The sequence below is a fragment of the Falco peregrinus genome, chromosome 4, assembly GCF_023634155.1.
Source record: "Falco peregrinus isolate bFalPer1 chromosome 4, bFalPer1.pri, whole genome shotgun sequence".
NCBI classification, from domain to species: Eukaryota; Metazoa; Chordata; class Aves; order Falconiformes; family Falconidae; genus Falco; species Falco peregrinus.
The window spans coordinates 112,164,239-112,185,606 of record NC_073724.1 but is presented as its reverse complement, the minus strand read 5'-3'; the positions used below and the strand labels follow the sequence as shown (position 1 = coordinate 112,185,606).

At 39.3% G+C, this 21,368-nt stretch overlaps 1 protein-coding gene across 2 annotated transcripts in view; it reads left to right on the top strand.

The window, feature by feature from the left end:
- The first annotated feature begins 254 nt into the window (after positions 1 to 254).
- Positions 255 to 21,368, top strand: part of LOC101918547 (putative N-acetylated-alpha-linked acidic dipeptidase) — a 31,451-nt gene continuing 10,337 nt past the window's right edge. Inside the window, exons 1-13 of one of the 2 annotated variants that reach the window (XR_008746905.1) lie at positions 255 to 514; positions 1,842 to 1,947; positions 5,051 to 5,237; positions 6,025 to 6,126; positions 10,514 to 10,639; positions 12,373 to 12,559; positions 14,007 to 14,100; positions 16,262 to 16,360; positions 17,468 to 17,553; positions 18,555 to 18,674; positions 20,061 to 20,143; positions 20,436 to 20,499; positions 21,047 to 21,114. Coding sequence is in view for 1 of the 2 variants with exons in the window: in XM_055802468.1 (XP_055658443.1) it covers positions 397 to 514; positions 1,842 to 1,947; positions 5,051 to 5,237; positions 6,025 to 6,126; positions 10,514 to 10,639; positions 12,373 to 12,559; positions 14,007 to 14,100; positions 16,262 to 16,360; positions 17,468 to 17,553; positions 18,555 to 18,674; positions 20,061 to 20,143; positions 20,436 to 20,499; positions 21,047 to 21,114 (1,440 nt within the window). In the remaining variant the exon portion in view is untranslated. The remainder of the gene's footprint in view (positions 515 to 1,841; positions 1,948 to 5,050; positions 5,238 to 6,024; positions 6,127 to 10,513; positions 10,640 to 12,372; positions 12,560 to 14,006; positions 14,101 to 16,261; positions 16,361 to 17,467; positions 17,554 to 18,554; positions 18,675 to 20,060; positions 20,144 to 20,435; positions 20,500 to 21,046; positions 21,115 to 21,368) is intronic. The other variant, XM_055802468.1, reaches the window with a different exon arrangement.

Sequence of the window (21,368 nt, the reverse complement as noted above, 5' to 3'; positions counted from 1 at the left end):
ATCACCGTTTCCCTCCTCACCGCACATTTGTAGCAAATTAAAATAATTAGGGGATGGCAGGCTCTCTAAGACATGCGGGGAGAGAGCGGGAAGGTACAGGGGAGGGTGTGCACGTCTGGACGGACTGACATCCCTCAGCAAGCGCCCGGGCAGAGGCTTCGGCAGCCGGGCGGGCTCCGGTATCTCCAGCCTCGCCCGGGCGTGCTGGCGGGAGGACCTTGTCCCCGGGCGCGGGGGGGGGGGGGAGGAGCGGAGCCCTCACGGGCGGCGCCGGGGGTGCCCGTGAGGCGGCCGGGCCGTGGCCGGAGCCCGCCTCCTGCCGCCTCCGGGGCGGGCCGGGCCGGCCGGCGGCGCGGCGGAACTCGAGCGGGCGAGCGGGTGGAGCGGGCCGCCGCGATGTGGTCGTCGCTCGGCAGCGTCGCGGAGCCGGCTAGTCCCAGGGCAGCCAGGGGCCGCTTCTGGGCTGTGGCGCTGGGAACAGCGGCAGGGCTCTTCCTCCTCGGGTTCCTCATCGGTACGGTGCAGGCTAACCGTCCTTCGGATCGCGGGGTTCTCCCCGCCCTCCCCGGCCCTTCCAGCCGGGGGAGACGGCTGTGAGCCGGGCCGGGGGCGGGAGGGGGCGGGAGGGTTCCAGCGCCCGGGGCTCTGTGCCAGGGAGGTGCAGTCGCCGACCCCTCCTGGGGTGATCAGCTCCTCCGCAAGAGAAAAGGGGCCTTTGTCTTTTTGACTTACCTTTCACTTTCCTTTTACATAAAGTAGTTACGCTGTGGGCGTGAGAGGAGGCGCTGGGTTTGTGAGGAGGGGACGGGAGACCGGCCACTCGACCCTGCTGGCTGCAGCTGCACCAGCCCAAACCAGAGGGGCGGGAAGATAAATGCGGGGCTGGGGCAACGCCGACAGGAGGGGTGAAATAAGACTTTGATTTAATGTCCCATCTCTTCCAGGAGGGGTGAAATAAGTCTTTAATTTAATGGCCCGTCTCCCCCTCGGCCCAGGCCCGGCAGGCCTGCAGGCTGCTGCCACACAGGATTTCCTCTCCCCAGCCACCCAGATGGATGAGGGTTGGCATGCGGGAGGAAGGAAAACAAAAGAGCCACTTGTATTTCGAAATGCCTTTTGGTGTGTGCTTGAGGTTCCTGGCATTGGGAAGCCCAGACTGAATTCCTGTCTTGTGGAAAGAGCCTTTCACTGTGCCAGTGACCAGTGCCGTGCACCGGTGCCAGCTTGTTACCCGCTCTCTGCTCCCCACCACTTCTCTCCTTTGCACTACCCATGTCACTGCTGCTGCGTTTGCGCTGAACGTGTCCACAGATGTCAGAAACACTTTCTTTCTAGCCAGGTGTTCCTCTCATCACTTACTCTGGTAATGTCTGCACGGTAAGGGATGGATTCCAGACTAAGAGCCAGACAGACCAGAGAGTGAGAAAGGAGTTGCAAGACATCTGTTCCTTACAAAGGGTGTCTGTGTTTCTGTGCATTTTTGTAAAGCTGCTGCCTTATTACTGAGGTGACTGACATGACTGACAGCATGATGTTCTGGTGCTAAAGGGAGACAGTCAAGTCTCCTTAGAATCTACAGTAAAACAACTGTGATGAATAAACATAGTATTTTAATCCCCCTCAATATCTCCCTAGGTAAGTTGAGTTCTCTTACTGTGTGGGGGACTGCCATTGCCATCACAGTGCAGCTGACATTAGGTTGTGGCTGCTTGTCTGTGCTGAGAGAAAAACAGTTGTAAAATACACAGTGAAAATCTTGTGGTGATACCAAAGAAAAATGGTGTGTGTCATGGGAATGTTGGACTGGTGTTTTTACTGTTGTATTTTGGTGTGTTGTACAGGTTGGTTTGCAAAACCTGCAGAAAAGACGACATCGAGTCCTCATGAGGACATGAAGGCGGCATTTATGGCTGAAATGAAAGCTGAAAACATCAAGCAGTTTCTTTAGTAAGCAATGTGTAGATTAATCAGTCCAAAAAAGAAAAAAAAATATTTCAAGCAGGAACAAGCCCAAGGATGCCACCAGACAGGGGATGGTGTGCAGGTTCTCAGATGTAGGTTTTATTTAATGCCTCCCAATTAAAAATTAGCCAAGCTCTTCCTCAGCATTTAGTGAATGCTTGTACAATGAAGTGGAAGTTCGGCCTTTCTCTTTTCAGTCTACAACAGTGTTATCTTACATTATTTTTTATGGAAAAAACATTCACTTCAAATTAGGCTGTATGAATGAACTTAAATGAGAAGAGATTAAATGGAAAATAGTAGAGCATGTCAATGTAAAAGAGAAGAAAATCATACCAGTGTTTGAGCCTTTAGTTCTTCCTACAGCTTAGGCCTTAGTACTTTATTTCTACTTCCCCTTCACACTTTGTCATGCTGTGACCAGACCCAATTTCTGTTAATTTGTCACCATTCCAACCTTGTACTCACTTCCACGAAGAAAGATAGGTTTCCAAGCTCTGTCCCTCTCACAGTGAATAGCTAGGACATGGTAGATACCTGGTGTCATCTCATGGTACATTAGACTGTTCATAATACATCTAATAGTCTTAAACCTTTAGTCTTTTTTTAAAGACCATTTATTTTCCCCAATATTTTTTTCATTTCATCTACCCTTTAAATTAGGTGATCTCAAATATAGTTTTATTTATTTATTAAATCATGTAAGCGAAGTTGCTGGCATTTGTTCCTGAAAATTCAAGCAATGCAAGATAACAATATATATATATTTTAAAATCTATTACAGTTTAATACTATAATTGATTTTGCAATTTCTGTAACTTAGAAGCTTTAACTACAAGGAAGCTGGTGTACTGTTATTTGTTTGCTTTAGGGATCTTGTAAACAGATTAATTTTCTCTTAGAAAAGTATAGTATTTGTTAAAAGCATTAATTTATTCCAGTCAATAACAGACTAGAAGTCACACTTTTTTGATAAAAAATTATAGTCTGTGGAAAGAAAGTGTTAAAGTATCGGTTATTTTAGGAGTAATCAACAAGCTTGGGTTTGCCTTAAATTCCCAGCCTGACTACATAGCATGAAGTTGTATCTTAGTACAAAGCTAAATTACTTAAAAAAAACATTTTTGGTTTATAAGACTGTGGCAATCCCACTGATTCCATTTTAAATGCACTTACCATAAACTATTGCAAATAATTTAGTTGGGAAGTACACTGTCCTTGCTATATAACAGTCATGTCTTGGACTATATAAACATTGAAAACTGATGACTTAGGATTTTTTTTTAAAAGTCTTAACCTGTGGTTTTGCTCCTACAAAGTCAAATGTTGTTAAACAGCTCTGTAAAAGGACTGCTGACTTCTCAACTCCCTGTCTCTGTGCAGCAGGAAACATTGTGCCTCGTTTACTGGCATGCAACCAGTTCTGTGGTGAAATATGGCAGATATTTAGTCACTGCTCAGAACTACCAGTACAGTCAACAAATTAAAGGAGGAAATGAAGAAAAACATTCAGTTAAATGGGGTTATAATACAGGAGAATGTTATTGCATAATTCAAATGTTGATGAAAACTTGAGACTTAAACATTCTTAGCTCTTACAGAAAACAGCCTTTGCCTCTAACAGTAACTGTGCTTATGGTTCAGTATGTCACCCAGCAAATGGTACTGTCACTGTAACAGGGACTTTTGGTAAGGTGTTGGTACTAGGTGTTGACATTATCAGAAGAACATGGTTTTATCAAGCAGAATTTGGCTGCTAAGGAGTTAGGACTTGTTTAGTTTGGAGAGAAGGATGCTGATGCTGAGGGGTTATCTCATTGCTTTCTGCAGCTCCCTGAGAAGGGCAAGTGGGGAGAGAGGTGCTCATTTCTTCTCCCTGGTATCCAGTGGTAGGATGTGTGGGAATGGTTCACAGCTGCACCAGGGGAGGTTTAGACTGGACATGAGGAAGCATTTCTTTACCGAGAGGGTGTTCAGACCCTGGAACAAGCTTCCTAGCAAGGTGATTGATACCCTAAGCCTGTCAGTGTTTAAGAGGCATTTGGACAAACCCTTAATAACATATTTTAACTTGGGCAGCCCTGAATTGGGCAGGCAGTTGGCCTAAATGTTTGTTATAGGTGACTTCCAAATGAAATGGTCTGGTTCTGTTCAGTTCTATTCTAAGTGTATAGTTCTTTCAAAGTGCTTTGTTGGATGGCTTTGTTCTCACATGAAGTCAACAATTAAAATTTTTCCCAGTCTTAAACCCCTTCCTTATTGAAGATGCAATTTCCTTCATTAATGCCAGCTGGTGCAACACATGCTTTTGTGGCATGTTGATGGCATGGTCATATGACAGAATGAGGTCATCATGATGACAGCCTCATTCAGCTGGGAGTTTCTTCAGCTCACTTTACCACTGGACTTTCTTGATGGTCTAGTCAATGGGTTTTTTTCAGACAATGGGTTGCTTACTGTTTATGGTATCTTTCACTATTTTTTTTTCACACTGCATAGCTTTTAAGTCACAAGCTGTTGAGTTTTTCTGTTCCTTGTTTGTAAGCCACAGTAAACTCACTCTCTTATTTGCCAGCAAGACATACTCAGAGTAAACTTTTAAATAAATCAGTATTTCTGCCAAAATTAGCTAAAATAGTGGGATGCAAAGAGAATATCCAGTTAATTAAAAGTAGAGATCAGAGTAATTATGCACATTTCTAAATTCAACACAAAAAAATAATGACACTCAATGCTTTTATCCCTTTGCAAGGAAGGTCAGTCTCATTATGGATAGGAGTGATTGGCCTAACGGCACTTAGAAGACAAGGAGTAAGGGACAAGACCCCATAGCTGATGAGATCGTGCCATTCTTGCTAAACCATGCTGTGAGGAAGATGCAAACATCTGTGATAGCTCAGGACACACTGAAAACCTTTACCTCAGCTTACATATAACAGGCAAAAGCATAGATGCAGAGGGGTCTAGGTCCTTATTTAGCCTGGGCACATCTGGTCATCTCTAGGGGGTTTATTTCCATCTAGGCTAAGAGGAGTTCTGCTTATGAGGTGCAATGCTTGATACTGATTCATTGCTTCTTTTTCTCTAGCAATTTTACACGGCTTCCTCACCTAGCAGGAAGCAAGGAGAATTTGCATCTGGCACAGCAAGTCCAAGCTGAGTGGAAGGAGTTTGGTTTGGATTCTGTTCAGTTGGTTCATTATGATGTCTTGCTCTCTTACCCTGATGACACTAAGCCCAACTACATCTCAGTAATTGACGAGCATGGAAGCGAGGTACAGAAAACACCATTTTTTGCCACCAGGGAACAAAATCACCTTCATATACCTTGGAAGACTGGGAGGGAAAGCAATCCTCTGCTCTGTTAATGGCTTTGGGCCTGATCCAAAGCACACAGAAATCAGGAATTCTTGTTTGCTTTTATAATTTGTATCTTTGTTTTGTAATGTATGTACTAGGAATACTAATAATTACTCTGGTTCATATAGCACACTGACATATGGATTAAAGAAGAATGATGTAAGAGAATTACTTCATGTTATACAATTGTTTTAATATTCTGTTATTTAAAATTAGGAAAGCAGCTGCCGTCAGCATCATTATTTTGCATTGATTCATTATACGGTATTGATGATTGTGCTAAATTAAGTTTCTTGAAGATTAGAGATTAGGCCTGGACGTGTACTACCACAAGTAACATCAGTTCATTACAGAGCTTCTCTAGTGCTCATAGAAGCTCCAGGAATGAGCAGAATGCAAGCGTTTTTTACCATTACGGTCTAACCTGCTCTTATCTGCTGAACTGAGACCACCTTAAGGGACCCTGTGATCATTTAAGCAGGATTCTGTGCCAAGGGTGGAGATGGGATTTGCAAGATGACACATTGAATCTGCATACTAAAAAGGATGCCCAGTGCTTGCTAAAGTATCGGCCACTCCTTGTTTAGAGTCCTAAAACTAGAGTCCTTTAAACTGCAAGTACCTGTGAAATGTGCCCCAATAGACAGTACTCCTTTTCCATGTTGCCTGATTTACTTTTTTTCTTTCCTTCTTTCCTGTTAGATTTTCAACACATCATTATCTGAGCCCCCTCCTCCAGGCTATGAGGCTGTTAGAGATGTGGTACCACCCTACAGTGCATATTCAGCCCAAGGAACGCCTGAGGTAACATAGTAGAATAGTATAAGAAATGGAGGGACAAACGGAAACAGAATTAGAAACAGGAACAGAGGTAGAAATAGAAATAATAGAAATAGAAAAGATGGAATGCCGTAGCGTAGTGTAGCATAGCATAGCACAAAATAGCAGAGTGATACAGAATAATGTGAAACTCCTGGATCTTAGGCTTTAGTCCAAAACCTGACATATCACCAGCAGGAAAAATGTCCTAGCTCAGATGTTCTTATGAGTTTTGCTATAGAGTAATGTTCAAATTGAACAGTCTTACATATATGTTTGATTTTTTTTCTTTAGTTTGAGTCAGAACTGGGTTTTATTTTTACCTTTTCTTTAAAAATTATGATAATAAATCTTCAATGTTCTGAGCTGCTATAAGCTTCTCCAGCTATTTCTGTGACTGTGCACCATTGTTTCCCATCTTGGTGAACAAATAAGACTGTTACATTTATTGGCCAAATGAACAATCTTAATTTTCAAAATGTTGCTTGCCCAAGGCTCACACTGACAGGTATAACTACACGATGTACAGTATGATTGAAAATGGCTTTTGCTACCATTTCTAGCAGGCAGTAAAAGTGTTGCTGTGACCAGAGCTTAACACTAATCCTTTCTATCTTGTGCTGCTGGTACCAGCTGATGGGTTTTCTTTTATAAAGCTGACTGTGTAACAGGAGCCTTCTATCCTATGATTGTTAGTGGTTTCAATTAATATTTTGTAAGATTAGAAATGTTTTTTTGTTTTTCTCAGTATCTTTCCTGTCTACACATGGAATAATTTAGGTTGGCAGGGCCCTCTGGAGGTCATTTTGTCCAATCTCTGCTTTAAAGTTTGATCTGACTTTGAAACCTGCTAACAATGCTTTTACTCACACAGTGCGTTACTAGTCATGTACTTTCTGAAGTTTGTTAATAAGCTGTGCAAGTCTAGGAAACAAAAGGTATCTTATATTCAATTGCCTCAGGCACTCAAAGTGAGCTGGAGAATCAGGCGGATAGTCTGTGCCCTAGGATATGAGACCTTTGAGTGTTTCAAGAATTGCAGTTGGAATTTTGGAACATAATGTGAGGAAAAATTAATGGATTCTGACTTTGTATTGTAACATAATATCCCCAAAGAAAGACAGAATAACCTCCTTGCTTTACTTGGTCTGTGAAGAGCTGTAGTAAGTGATGGGGTACGGGCAACAATAAAAACAAGTTTAAGAAGCTGCAGCTTCCTCCTTAGAAAATTATTTTATTTTAATTAAGTACAATAACTTAGTTTCTGAAAAAAACAAACCACAATACCTAAAAAACAGATTTTATTTTTTTAAATGTGATGCTTATGTTCACCTTATTACATAGTATTTCGACAAAAACTCCAGGTACCTAGCTAGCAGTGTTAGCAATTATAGTCTCCAGTGAGCGGTTGTCTGCACCTGTACTGCAAAACAGCACAGGAGGGAGCATGTATGGAGCTCAGCAGCGGGAATACTCAGTGGGTTCAGGGTCAGGCTTGTTTATGTATTTTGTGTTAAAACCCATTCTATTAAAAACCACAACTAAGTTGTGGAGAGAGGTCTTTGGAACTTGCAAACTGCAATCATCAGTCATAGGTTCTCTTTTTGCTCATTGATTTTGCAAACGATTCCTGCATAAAGCGCCAAGTTCAATGAAGGGAAAAGACGGTAAAGTACCTGCATCCCAGCATAACTGTAGTCTCATGAAGAGGCCACCTGCCTGGGAAACAGGAGAAATGGTCAGCGTTCTTTCCACTGAGAGAGGCCAATAACACAGCTCACATTTTCTGGATGAGTGCTATAATTAGGGAGTTGTGGAAATGCTGTTCAGCACTGCTAGCAATATTACTTTTTCCTGCAGCTGCTTTTTGAAAATAAGTGGCAGTGACTGTGTTTTGAAGGTTAAATACTGCTAGAGTGGGATAGTAGCTGCTAGAGTGGGATAGTAGCTACTTGCCTGCTGAAGTGAGACCCCACAAAGATTTAGAAGTAGTTCCCACTCATTTCAGGTTGTCGGTAGATGGAACATGGAATATATCCTCTTCTGTCATACAGATGGACAGCAAATTTATGTTTCTTCTGTATGGTGTGTTTTAACTAAATCCCAGTAAACAATCAGATGAAAACAGTTAAGTTTTGAGCAGACAATTCTTTTAAAAGAAATATTTAGCAGATAGCAGACAAAGTAGCAGAGTCAAATTCTGTCAGACAATAGTAGTGTTTTGAACATTTAGCATCATAAATAATGGTAAAATTCTGCTTTTCACTTCCTTTTTAAGTGACTGCAGAAGTACTTCCATCTAGTTAATGACGGTCGCAGGTAAGAGGTGTAATTGAGATCTCTAACTATGCTAAAAGAGCCCAGACAAGATATTTTATGAATCCACGTTACATTTTCAAACCTTGCATTTCCTAATAGTTTTATAAACATGAGGGATTTTATCACATCACTAGGAAGTTATGATGCAAAACTGTCACAATGCCCTGCTGACAAATTTATTACATTGATGTAGTTCATAGTCCTGTTAATGAAAGTTAAATATGAAAAGTTTTCAGAGATGCTAAAAGAATTTAATTAATAAAGCCTGATTTACTATGCAATAGATTAAATATTGCCAGAATCTTCAAATAAGTACCTTTAATGTAGTTTCAGAAATCTAGAGATTGAATCTTAATTATTGCACAACACGCAGAAAAATGCCATGAGTACAGATTATGTACTTTATATCGGGTATAGTTATGAGAGCTTCTAAAGATCAGAGCTGTTCTTGTCTTTATGTGATGGCATCTGCTTAATGAAAGACATTATTTAAAAAAACCCTGTAAAGTGTGAACAGGTTTTCAACGTAAAATGTTACTCTCATGTTTTACGCTTCATTGTAGATCAAGGGCCCTGCATGTGAGAACCCTGCAGGTTGCTGTTAATTATTATAATTACAGCTCTGCACTTAAGTAAGCTAAACTATTGAAAACAACATTTTTGTATTTGTCATAAAAAATACAATAGCCTACAAGCGTAGGTATTCTCTACAAGATATTCTAAAGAAATTATGTTAAAAGGGAGGACCAAATTCCCCTTCTGCTTAATCTAAATAGACTTGAAGAACTGTCTTGACTTCAGTAGTTACACTTGATTTTACTGAGGGGGGAAAACTATTCCATAAATTCCGAAAAGCCTACCTGAGAATAATCCTTGTGTTTATTAGTTAATTCTCTGAACAGAGAAGACCAGTCTTACTAGGTGTGAAACCGCCTTATTTAAATACAGTCCCCTTTATTTAATGGATTTTTCCTAACTGCATTAATTTTGCTGAATTTAAGAAGAAATTGCAAATTAAGCAGAATACTGATGAAACCACTACAGTCAAAATGACTGTACCACAGTGTTATCAGGGCATGCTGTATGCTGTTACATGAGACCACCTGAATGTCTAGTCCGTGATATTTATTGGTATAAGAGGTTTAAGCATATGCCTTTTAGAAATTAAATTGAAGACCTCTGTGAAAGTGACTAGTAATATGGAGAAATGCACTAAGAGTTTCTTGTCATCTGATTTTAGTTGTCTGAAATTGTAGGCATCTTCCCTAAACCAGTCTTTGAGGGTTGTTATAGACATCTACTCTTAATAAATGGTCTTTGAGATATAATCAATGAGAGGTATATCCAGAAGGCAATTTATTCCTTCCTAAAATAGGTTTTTAAAATAAGTTTGGGGTGAATTCTCCTAGAAAGGGTGTTCTCGGGGAATTTTCCAGCTCTTCACTGGCTATGGAGTGCACTACAGGACCTTCTTAGGCAATGCACACAATTTTCAGGTAGCTGACATTAAGGAAGATGAATCACACCTCCAGTATTGAATAGCACGGTTGAAACAAATCATGAAGAATACTTTATTCATGTGCAACGTGTATTTATTTTGACAGGCAGCCACCTGTAAGCTTCTGCAGTATTATGAATAAGAATTAAGCGCTGAGAATTTCAGAGGGCATTGACATCTTACTACATAAAATAAATTGATATTTACTGTGGTGTCTGAGTCCAAAATACCTCCAGCTGTCCAAGACTGACTACAGCTTAAACAGACTGTGAAAAGAAGTAAGTGTCATACTCTGAGCACTTACTCTTAAGTTTCTCATTCAGAAGTCATATCTTAACATTTTCCATTGTGGACAAAGTCTGGCAGCTTTGGATGGTAGGAGTCTAAATTCATTAGAAATCACTTACCTATGTATTTGTCTCATGATCAAAGAAGAATTTATACTGAAGCCAGTCCCAGAGCATATTGTTCCCAGCTTATTCTCCTACTGGATCACATCCTCCTTTTGACATGCTAATTTATGTTCTTGTTTCAAATTCTACCTCTTTCTATCAGGGTGAATTAGTGTATGTGAATTATGGCCGCACCGAGGACTTCTTTAAGCTAGAACGTGAAATGGGAATTAACTGTACAGGCAAGATTGTTATTGCCAGATATGGGAAGATCTTCAGAGGAAATAAGGTAATGCCTCTATATAAAAACATTAATTGTGCTGTCCTTCAGTTGATTTCAAGAGACTGAAACACTTAATTAAAATGATCTGGAGATTACTTAGTGTAACTGAGTTTTCTTAGAGCTGTGTTCAAAGATGACCCTTCAGTAGAAGGGAAAAAATACATGTTTGATATGTATATAATACATCTGTAGGATAAAGGTAAAAAAGTTGGAAAACAATACATATTTTAATATTAATTTTCATACTATAAATTGCTCCAAAATATTACTAATAGTCTTGGGTAATGCACTCTTAACTCTGAACTAAACTGTTCTCCGGTTGGTTCAGCTGTGCTTTAAGATGCTTATATTGTGTTTCTTTGTAATGGTTTCTATTACAGAGACTATAACTATATGGAGGTTATTTTAATTTCTGTATTTGTTTATTCAATGTCCCTATCATATAAATATTTTTAAACTAAAGATTTCTGCAGATATCCATGGCCTGACAGGAAAGGACATAATCATGTACATGCTTGAGGCATACGTTCAAGTTATTTTCTCAGTGAGGATGTGAGAAGACAGTCTATTTTAAGTGTGTTTGGCTCTTGTACAAAAATCAGTTTTCCCCAGTGAAAGTGACATGTAACTCATATCCTGGGTCATTTTTACAAAATTGTTACTGCTTTTAAAGATACTCTCTGAATGGGAAAGACTTAAAAATTGAAGAAAGTGTTGCTGTCTATGAATCTTTTCTAAAAATGAAATACAAACCCTCAAAGTTACTAATATCTAGAAAGGCAGTTGTCCTGTGGTTTAGAAATTACATGCCCTCATTGACACAAAGGGACAATATGTTAATTCTTACAGGAATATTTGTAATGACTGTTTATATACTGAAGTATTTGGTAGCCTGTATAAAATCTGGAGAACCATACTGTCATTTTCCGACTTTCTAATGGTGGGCAAGAATAGCATAGAGCATGAAGGCAAGTACTGTGTTTCCAAAAAAAAGGCTATGGTATTTCTGAATTAAAATACCCAAATTTAAAACTGTTAAGGATTAGTTGTCATGCAGTCACTATACATCACTGTCATATCCAGTAGCAAAAGTGATTGGGATGTCAGAATGACATATATTTTCTCTCTCTCACTCTCTACCAACCGGTATTATACAATCATAAAGTCTACCATGAGAACACTTTTTAAAATCAAAACAGTATGCAGTTCAGGCCTTCTGCCATAATGAGCCTAAGATACACACTCTAATTTAGTCTTGTCAACAGCCGAAGACAGTGTCAATCTCTCCAATAATAATCTTCCTGTGTAGTTTGAACCCTGAGATACATTCAGGAGATCATTTAGGTAAATAAGGTAAATACGTGACTAACTGAAAGACAAGGTTTTTTCCACGCATGATGTGTACATTTCAGTAGTCAATTGATTTGATCTGGATGACAGAATACAAACTCAGGTTATGTAGTAATACTGTGAAGGATGTTTTCTGTGCCACTGCAGTTATCTCCTAACTAAAAATCTAAGCAACAGCAAACCTCTTAATTTCTTATGGAACCTGATATATGCATATATATTTTCAGGAAAATTTCTGTTACAAGACAGTTATAGGCCCTTTTCTTAGCCCAAGCACTGTAAAAGGCCCTGAGGAGTAATCACTGTAATTTATAATACTTTCTTTTGCTCGTTGAACTCTGGTATCAAGCTATAAAGGACTGGATAGGGACCAGAGATATGCTTTGCAGGTGAAGAATGCTGAATTGGCAGGTGCCAAGGGTCTTATTCTGTTCTCTGACCCTGCTGACTACTGCGCCCCGGGAACAGATCCCTATCCAAATGGCTGGAACCTTCCAGGTGGAGGAGCCCAGCGTGGAAATGTGTTAAACCTGAATGGGGCAGGGGATCCTCTCACACCAGGTTATCCTGCAAAAGGTGAGTAACACTAGAGAAGTCATGCTCTGAGGGTCTGGTTTCAGGAAAGGGGTGGGGGTTAGTGAGGGTGTTCTTTCCCTTGGAACAAACCACATTTTTTCTTGGTCTTCCTGTTTCTCAAAGGAGGCAGCTTTGGGCTTCAGATCAGTAGGCCGCTTGTGTAAATGGTGCATGAGGGAAAGTGAGTGAGGGGATGTTAAGGGAGCCACACAGTGCAGTCCTGGGCTGCTTAACTTCACAGATGTACCCAAGTTAGCCCAGAGATCATGACAGAAATATTCAACAGCTGAATCCCTGGTCTTTTCTTTCTGCATCTCATCAGTAAGTCAGCAAGGAGCCAACCTGCACAGCTCATGGGTTTCTTTGCCTTTGCAGTTCTCCTTTCTGCAGGATTTGGGCTGCTTTCACTGCACAAGAGCCCATGCTGGCAATGCTGAGATCTTTCATGTTGGGACTCATGTCACCTGGCTGCAGCTGAGGCTCCTGGGAAGATGACCATTCCCCACTGGTTCATGACCTTCACCTCATGCTTCCTCAGCTGCTTATTTGAGCTCTGCCTAAGCTGTTCCATTTAGCACCTAACCCAGATCATTTTGACTGAAATGCATTAAGAACCATTCATGACAGCACTTGAGCCAGCGTGTCTGAGGGAGGCAATCACCTCAAGAAGAGTCATCCCAAAGTGATGGGGAAAGTTTCCTCTAGCCAGCACGACTTGAGCTGGAAGAGGATCCATGTTCACAACAGCAGCATGGTAGGAGCAGACCATGAGGAAGATTTCTGGTTCCTCATGCAAGGGTCAGTGATCTGATAGGTGAATCCCTGTCTGCTTCTCTCAATAAGGGCCCCTGTGACTGTTTTATTAAGGAGGAAACTATTTTTTTCCATATCTTATCTGCTGGCTTGCAAACATCAAATTTTGTTCACATTGTGAAAATTAAGATTCCCATTTGTAAAAAAACAAACATTATTTGTGTTTGAGCTTTGTCAAAACAAAACCTAGACTTCATTTTGTTCAGCAAACCAGAATATTCAGTAGCCCAGTGTGTAAGATTTTATCTTCATCTCTTATCAACTGGCACAATTCTTTTAGTGCCCAGCTGAATTTTCTAAGCATCAGACTGTGGGCTTCCTCTTTGCCCTTGTTCTTTATCTGTGGCTTACTCTGAAGTTCTTTCTAAAAACATTTCAGCACAAGTAATTAACAAAATTTTAAAATTTCCAGCTGGCTCTAAATGCTTGACTGCAGACACTATGGGAGATCCTTTGTTGGTGTCTCTCTGAAAACGTGATGAAGCATAAAGAAGGAAATCACTGAAGTAATGTCAGCCTGACTTTGAGGACAGTGAAATAATTATCCCTGACTCCAGTGTTAGGACTGTGCTACGAACTGTACAGATTCCTTCTGAGAGTTGTAAATTTGAAAATATCTGTCTTTTGCTTTCAGAATATACCTACCGATTAGACAAAGCCAGTGGTGTAGGTCTCCCAAAAATTCCAGTTCATCCCATTGGCTATCATGATGCCGAGTCATTGCTGCGGTAAGTGTATGGGAGACATGAGGAATTTCAAGCAGACTGTTTGTTGAAAGTTATGAGAGTATTTGAAAATAAAGGGAAAAGACTTTTTCACTGTGCTTCTACTGTAGCTGTTGAAATAGTATGGTTGTTTGTCATTAGGTTCTCTGTGGGAGGTAAACATGCTAGCTGTTCCTACATATCAGGTGGTCTGCGCAGAGCGATCTGGAAATGATCATTTGTAATATATCATGATCAGTCAAGAATACTGATGTTATAAAGTGCCTCTCAGTTTGAACAAAGGCAAAAATTTTTGAAGGTGGCATGAGACCTGTCTTGTGAAAAAGACCGCAAATGAAGTCATTCATTTGTCCAGGGAATTACTGGCCATGCATGTTTGATGGGACAGTATCTGTACTGTCCTGTTAAATGAAAGCGTGTGCTTTCTCTCATCAGGTGTATTATGTCGCTTAAATATGAAATGATGCCAGCGAACTAATCTAAGGGCACTGTGCAAATTCTGGAGTATTATAGGCTATTTAATAGTCACCTACCAGTAAGTAAGTGTGCTTACTAAACATACAAGTCACATGAAGACTACCAGCTTGCCAGAGGAATCAAAATTCATAATTATCTCAACAAATCGAGCAAGTTATCTGAAAAAAACTAAGATGTGATTCAGTTGGCAAGTGTATCATTCCCCTAAAGATGTAACAGCAATCATCTGTATCAACTGTAGAGGGAGAGCAGGAAATGCCAGGGTTGGCAACAGTACCATGGGTGTTTAGTGCAATAAGTGAACATAATCTTGGGTGTTTATATAGGAGCTTTACATCTAAATCACACAAGCAGTCATTCTGCTCTGTCTGATGCCTGTGTTTGAATACAGAGTCAAAAAAATGTTCTACATTGGTTTTCTATACCGGTTTCTTCTGAAGTACTGAAGCTATTTATTTTTATGTGAGGCAAAATTTGACTGTCTTTGGTGGTTTTGCATACCTGATGTTCATTAACACTATTCTATTATTTTTCTTATTTCCTCCCAAACTTTACAGACTAATACATCTCCAAACTTTCTTTTCTTTAAAACTTTACAGTCATCAGTGTTATGAGTATAACTGCTCATAAAGATAAAGGTATCAGTTAAAACCCCCTCTTTTTCCCACTGCCAGCTGGTAGTGGTGGAGCAGATTACTATGTATGAATATGATGTAGCTAGATATTTCTTTTCGATAAGTTTTAATAATTCTAGAACTTGGTTTTAATAATTATGAATAAAATCTAAATCTTCTAAAAATACTGGGTCCTGTTTTTCACTTTTGTCTTGAGGAGTCATAACTTCTAGTTATTCCTGCTATCATATTTTTATATAAAAAATTTACTGAGGACTTGGAGACATGCTGAAGTGTTCTGCATAATAAAGCTTGACTGAAGTAAGCATTTACAGTAAAAGACATGCTTTCATTTGTAATAAATATATTTTGCCTAATAAGAACCAGAACATCCAGCATACTTTTACATATTTTTTAATGTTTCTCAGAAGTTCATGTAAAAAATGGAAATCCTTTAGAATGTGTGATAATTATGGGTTATTGTGACCCACTGACTTACTGCATTTCTAGTTGTGTTAACTGAGAAAAAACATCCCACCTTTGACAATGGAACAAGAAAAAGTCACTTGGGCTGATCACGTTTCTCCAGTTTTAGGCATCTTTGAAACACATCAACTCTGCCTATGCTACCAGATTAAACAGTGCCCAGGGACAGGCACTGGAAGACAACTGCCTATGCTGTTAAACTATTCAAATAGTACAAATCGATCTCTGCTAATTCAAATGCAAATGGAGTTCAAGGCAGTAGAAAGTTCCAGGGACTCTTTACAAGAGACAGTTTGTATACAAAACATTTGGGGGCCAACACTGTTTTCCAACATAGCTGCAGGCCATTCCAAGATAGTCTCAATGCCCACAACTATTCCTGTATGTTAATTTGCTAGTATTAATGTAGCTAAAAAGATTATTCTCCTGTGGAATCTTATAGTATAAATTGCCTGAGACAATGACTATCACTGTGGTCTATGTGTGCATGGGACTTAATAGTGATTCTTGGTTCCTCGTTTGTGTTTGGTTCTATTGTAAGATGTCTGTAACTAATAATCTTTTTTTATTTTTATTTTTCATAATAGTAATATGGGAGGATATGCACCGCCACATAGTAGCTGGAAAGGAAATTTGAATGTGTCTTACAATGTTGGTCCTGGTTTCACAACAAATTATTCTACGAGGTCAGTTTTATTTCATAAGGAAAGAGTGCTTGGCATCAGAGAAAAAAACAGCTAGAGCAATAGAATTTGACCAGGATAGAGTACTTGGGGTTATTTGCATCATTCCTTTGATTACGACTATTTCCTGGGCTGAAATGCTCTCAGTGCAAAGCTTCAGTAGATTCACATCTTGATTGGGTGAATATGACTGAATTGCTTTCGTTTCCAGCTAGTCTTGAACCAGTTTCATTTGAAAAGCAGCTAACCTTTGACAAACTATTTTATGAGACTGATTATTTTTTTGAGAACTGCATTTGTTGGTTTTCTTTTTTAAATTCATGAGGGTCCAGCTTCTGATCTTACCTATTGCCTTATATAAACCAGTATTAACCTACAGGTCAAGTTTTCCAGAAAAAAAAGCTTGAACTACAATATCATTTTTATTGCTTTGGATTATTTTTGAACTGATTTAGTTGTTACAGTTTAGGACTAAAGTCCAGGGGTTTCAATATTGGCTGAGCTACTGTACTGATTTCATATGAACTGTTTGACCTTTTCCATATGGCTTAGTTACACCACATGAAAAATTATTTCTGAAAAATATACAGACAACCCTTGAGGATGAGTTGTTGCACCTCCAGTTGTATTGTAGATAAACAAAGTCTCTTGATGCAACTCGGGCTGTCTGATTTTTTGCTGCCAGAGATGCCACATCAGTATTGACTCTGCTGGAGTCAGTTCTGATTTGCACCAACTTCTAAATGATTAAGAGCTATTCACCTTTTTGACATTAGGTGGTTTTAATTTTTCTTTCATTCTTCCAAATTTAAAAACTAGCTGCTAGCAAAAAATCTTTGAATTTGGAGTTCTGAGCCTGTTGCCAATATAAAACTTACTGGCATGAATAACACTACATAGCTTTCAAGGGTTAAATATTGTTCTCAGTCCCACAAGTATAAATCCAGGGAAAAAAACCACACTAAAATCTTTTTACTTTGGTTTAATGGAAGGTGAATTTGGCCAAAATGCTTTCCTTTCAGTTTATATTGTGCGCTTTTGAAAGGTGTCAAGATGTTTTATTGTATAATCTGGTGAAATTTGTCTTTGTCTTCCTTCCCAATACACTAGAAAGGTGAAAATGCACATTCATAGCCACAATGAAGTAAGAAGGATTTTCAATGTGATCGGTACCATCAGAGGCACCGTGGAACCAGGTGAAGGCATTTGTCTTCAGTGTAATGTGAGCATGCAGTGACCTCTACATGCACTTCATAGTTACAGGGGGGAAATAAGGAATATAGTTTTCTCTGAAGTACTGTACTACATGATCATTTGTGTTGAAATATTTATTGCATCAGCTTTCATGTGGTTCAGGGTATGTCAGCACTTTCAGTATAAATGCTGATTTTCAAGGGGGAGTCATAACCAAGATGAAAATACTTGTCTTCAGGCAAGTAACTTTCAAAGAGTATTCTTAAGTGGATATTCTTCCTTACTGACACAAGAATGGATTTTGCATTCCATCTGAAGACATCATATCCACTGCTATTGACTTTTTGTCTGTCTTACAGTCTCTTGTAACCAGTGTGATTTTACACTCTAAAATCCCAAATACATTGACATTCCTAGAGTGATGATAACATCATTTAACTTGTAACTTCAGCAGTTCCTTTTTGCTTGATAAAACAATTGTTAACCATATTATAGTGGCACAGAGATCTAGCCTGACTTTGATCTTATTAATCACATCTCTGTCATGCTTTGGTCAACCCTTTTTTTGATTGAATATATATATATATTTTTTCAGAGAAATACTGCGTTCAGCGCACCTTAATGTTGTGAGTTGGCGTGCTGTACAACGAGTGGATCAGTTTTACCATGGAACACACTATTGTAAAATATGGAAAGATGCTCCTATCTTTAGAGGAAAGCTGCAGTATTTCTAAGAATAGAAGTAAAAGTATGAAATATAATAGTTTTAAGTATTATGGGGTCAAGTTATTGTGTTTGACAAATTCTTTAGCACTGGCCGAAAATACAGAAAAACGTCTTTGGAGATTTAAAATGCTTTTGCCTTTCTGTCGTGCGTATTACAAACTATTAAGCTTTTTTTCCTGATACTTACATGGAAAATTAAAAATATCTTACAATTAACATCTCTATGGCAGAAAAGAAATGTTTTTTCTAAGTACACCTCCTTAATTAATTTCTCTAGACAGATACGTCATCCTGGGAGGCCACCGTGACTCATGGGTATTTGGTGGCATTGATCCTCAGAGTGGGGCAGCTGTGGTTCACGAGATTGTGAGGAGCTTCGGAAAACTGAAAAGGAAAGGTAAGGTAATGAAAGAACAAAACACACCAAAACCACTGCTCTCAGCAGTGTCCATTGACTTCTCTGGGATTTATGTTTATGCTTAAAATTAAACACATGTATCTAACTGATCTCTGGAATAAGCACACTGTTTGCAGCTGTTGACTAGTTCCGATTGCAACCTTGGTATATGTAAGGTACTTCTACTCAAGAGAAAGTACACTTAAAGGAAAACAAAACACAAAATCAGGGATACTGAAATAAATATGACATTTAGGTACAATTGATTACAGTGTATTTGAGGCTGGACAAACTAGATGTTTCAGTGGTCCTGTAAGATTGATACAGTGGTGGAATGATCGAGGCTTCATGAGGGCAACACTGAGAGCCTTCTCAGCATTTGACTGTAGTTTGGAGACAGACACAAGAATAAACAAAGTATTTCTGTGTAATGCAGAATGAGCTGTGCAAACATAGTCAGAGGTAATGGTTAAAAATACCTCATGCCTGGTTACATTAGAATAGGAGCAAATGTCAACTGTACCAAATTTCTGCTGCTGTCAGAGCAGATGTGTCTCCCTATCTGACATCCCATGGAAAAAAAGCTCTGACGTAACTCAGTTACTGTACTAGAAGAGCTTTATTTGCCCTACCCATTGCACTTAAAACTTACTGATGTTTAGTTTCCTTTCCATTCCCTCTCAGTTATTGGATACCAGGGGAAACTGTCTTCAGAATGCAAGCTGGAAAAAGAAAGAAAGAAAGAAAAGGTATAAAAGAAAGGGAGAAAGAGATGAAAAGGTTCTAATAGCCTCAAAGAAAATTTTGGGCGGAGATAAAGGGGCAGGACAATAAGACCCTGTTTCATCTGGCCTGGATTTAAATCAAGTGAAAGATCTTTGTTTTGAAGGTGATCTGTCAAAGATACAGAGAACTCCTGAGGTTTTGAAATCTAGCGTTTGGGACAGGTCAAAGAATTCACTAACAGACAGGAAAACGTGCCAAACACTTTTCTGTCAGAGTAGACACTGGTATGCAATATGTACTAAATTGAACACAGCAAAAAGAGTAGAAAAGCATTCTTTCAAGAATTTTTGCACAAGCACGTTATTTTTCCTTGTCCAGAGTTTTAAAGTTCAGAAGATTTTCTTGCAATTAAAGCTGAGAGAAGAAAAGTAACACATTATTTGGCACAATATTGAAGAAATGACATTGCTACAAAATTAGAAAACCATTATTAGATTAGGTTATTGAAGAAGTTGGTGTTAAAGTTCCTTAAACACACCTCTTTCAGCACAGATCAGGATGAAAGATGAAACCCAAAAAAGTGACATTTGTTTTCATGTTAGTTGCCATGTAACAAGCAGTCTTTAGTTCTGATACAGTTTTGATGGTCTTTTATTTCAGGATGGAGGCCAAGGAGAACAGTGATATTTGCAAGCTGGGATGCAGAGGAATTTGGCTTGTTAGGATCAACAGAGTGGGCTGAGGTAAACCAATAGTGTTCAAAGAGAAGTTTGCACAGTGGCAGGTCTTTGATTAATCTGTACTAGAAATCAACACTTCCCTCCCTCCTTCCCTCCCTCTCTCCCCCCGCCCCCTTTCTCTTAAGTTTCTTTTTTTTTCAGTTGTTTTTTTTTAAGTTTTTGAACTACCAAGGATATACGGCTCCTGCAGCATATGATGTCTTTCCATGAAACAGCTGTTACTTGTGTGGATAAAAAAGTAGTTCCAAGGACAAAAATGTTTATCAGCATTTTCTTCCTCTTTTCCTTGTCATAGGAAAATGCCAAAGTATTGCAATCACGGGGAGTGGCTTATATCAATGCAGATTCCTCCATCGAAGGTACATAGTTCTGATTTGTCTTTTACAGGAATAGTGATGGTATATACAGATGACTGGGAGGCATTTTAGTTCAGAGATCCATGAAAGCTTCAATGGGATAATTTTGTTTTATTAGTTTGGGAGTAGATATGGGGGGAAACCATGCCCTGGAATCATAAAGTATCCTTTAGATATTCCTGTTGCTTCAGGGAAGAAGTCAATTACAGTAGCTACATTATTTGGGAAGTCATGGGGAGGGACAAGAAGTGGTGTGCACCTGTCAGTAGTTTTATGGCAACACTTTAGTCAGCTTCGCCTTTTATAATGTGTGTAATAAGCACAAGGACATAAGAAAAACTCTTAAGGGTTGCTTCAAAAGCTGGGCTGTAATGAATCCTAACCAATACAAACGCACTGACAAGATCACAGGAGAACTCTCCTTTAGGGAGAATCAGCTTGTTCCTTGTAGAGAGTGTAGCTTTTTTTTCCCTTTCTTATTAACAAATAATGGCACAAGGTTTCAGCTGAGTAGAATTTGCTTCTTTGAATAGTTTTCCCTGTTTTTCAGGAAACTACACACTACGAGTGGACTGCACACCACTGATGTACAGACTGGTATACAGTCTGACTAAAGAGGTAATATTGCTTGAAATTTTTAGCCAGCATGTTCAGTGCTCACTTACTGGATGGGGCTCTATGTACAAAATACGGTGTCAGTTGTTTGTTTTGTGACTGTGGTACCCTTTTAAAGTCAATAGCTAAGTAATTGGAGCTTTTTTCCCAGGAGTGGCAAAGGGGTTTTAAACTTATACCTTTAGATTATTAGGTATTCAGGAGTAGGGGATTTTTCTGCTCCTCCTGTGAAAGTATTCCTTCTATGAACTAAAGAA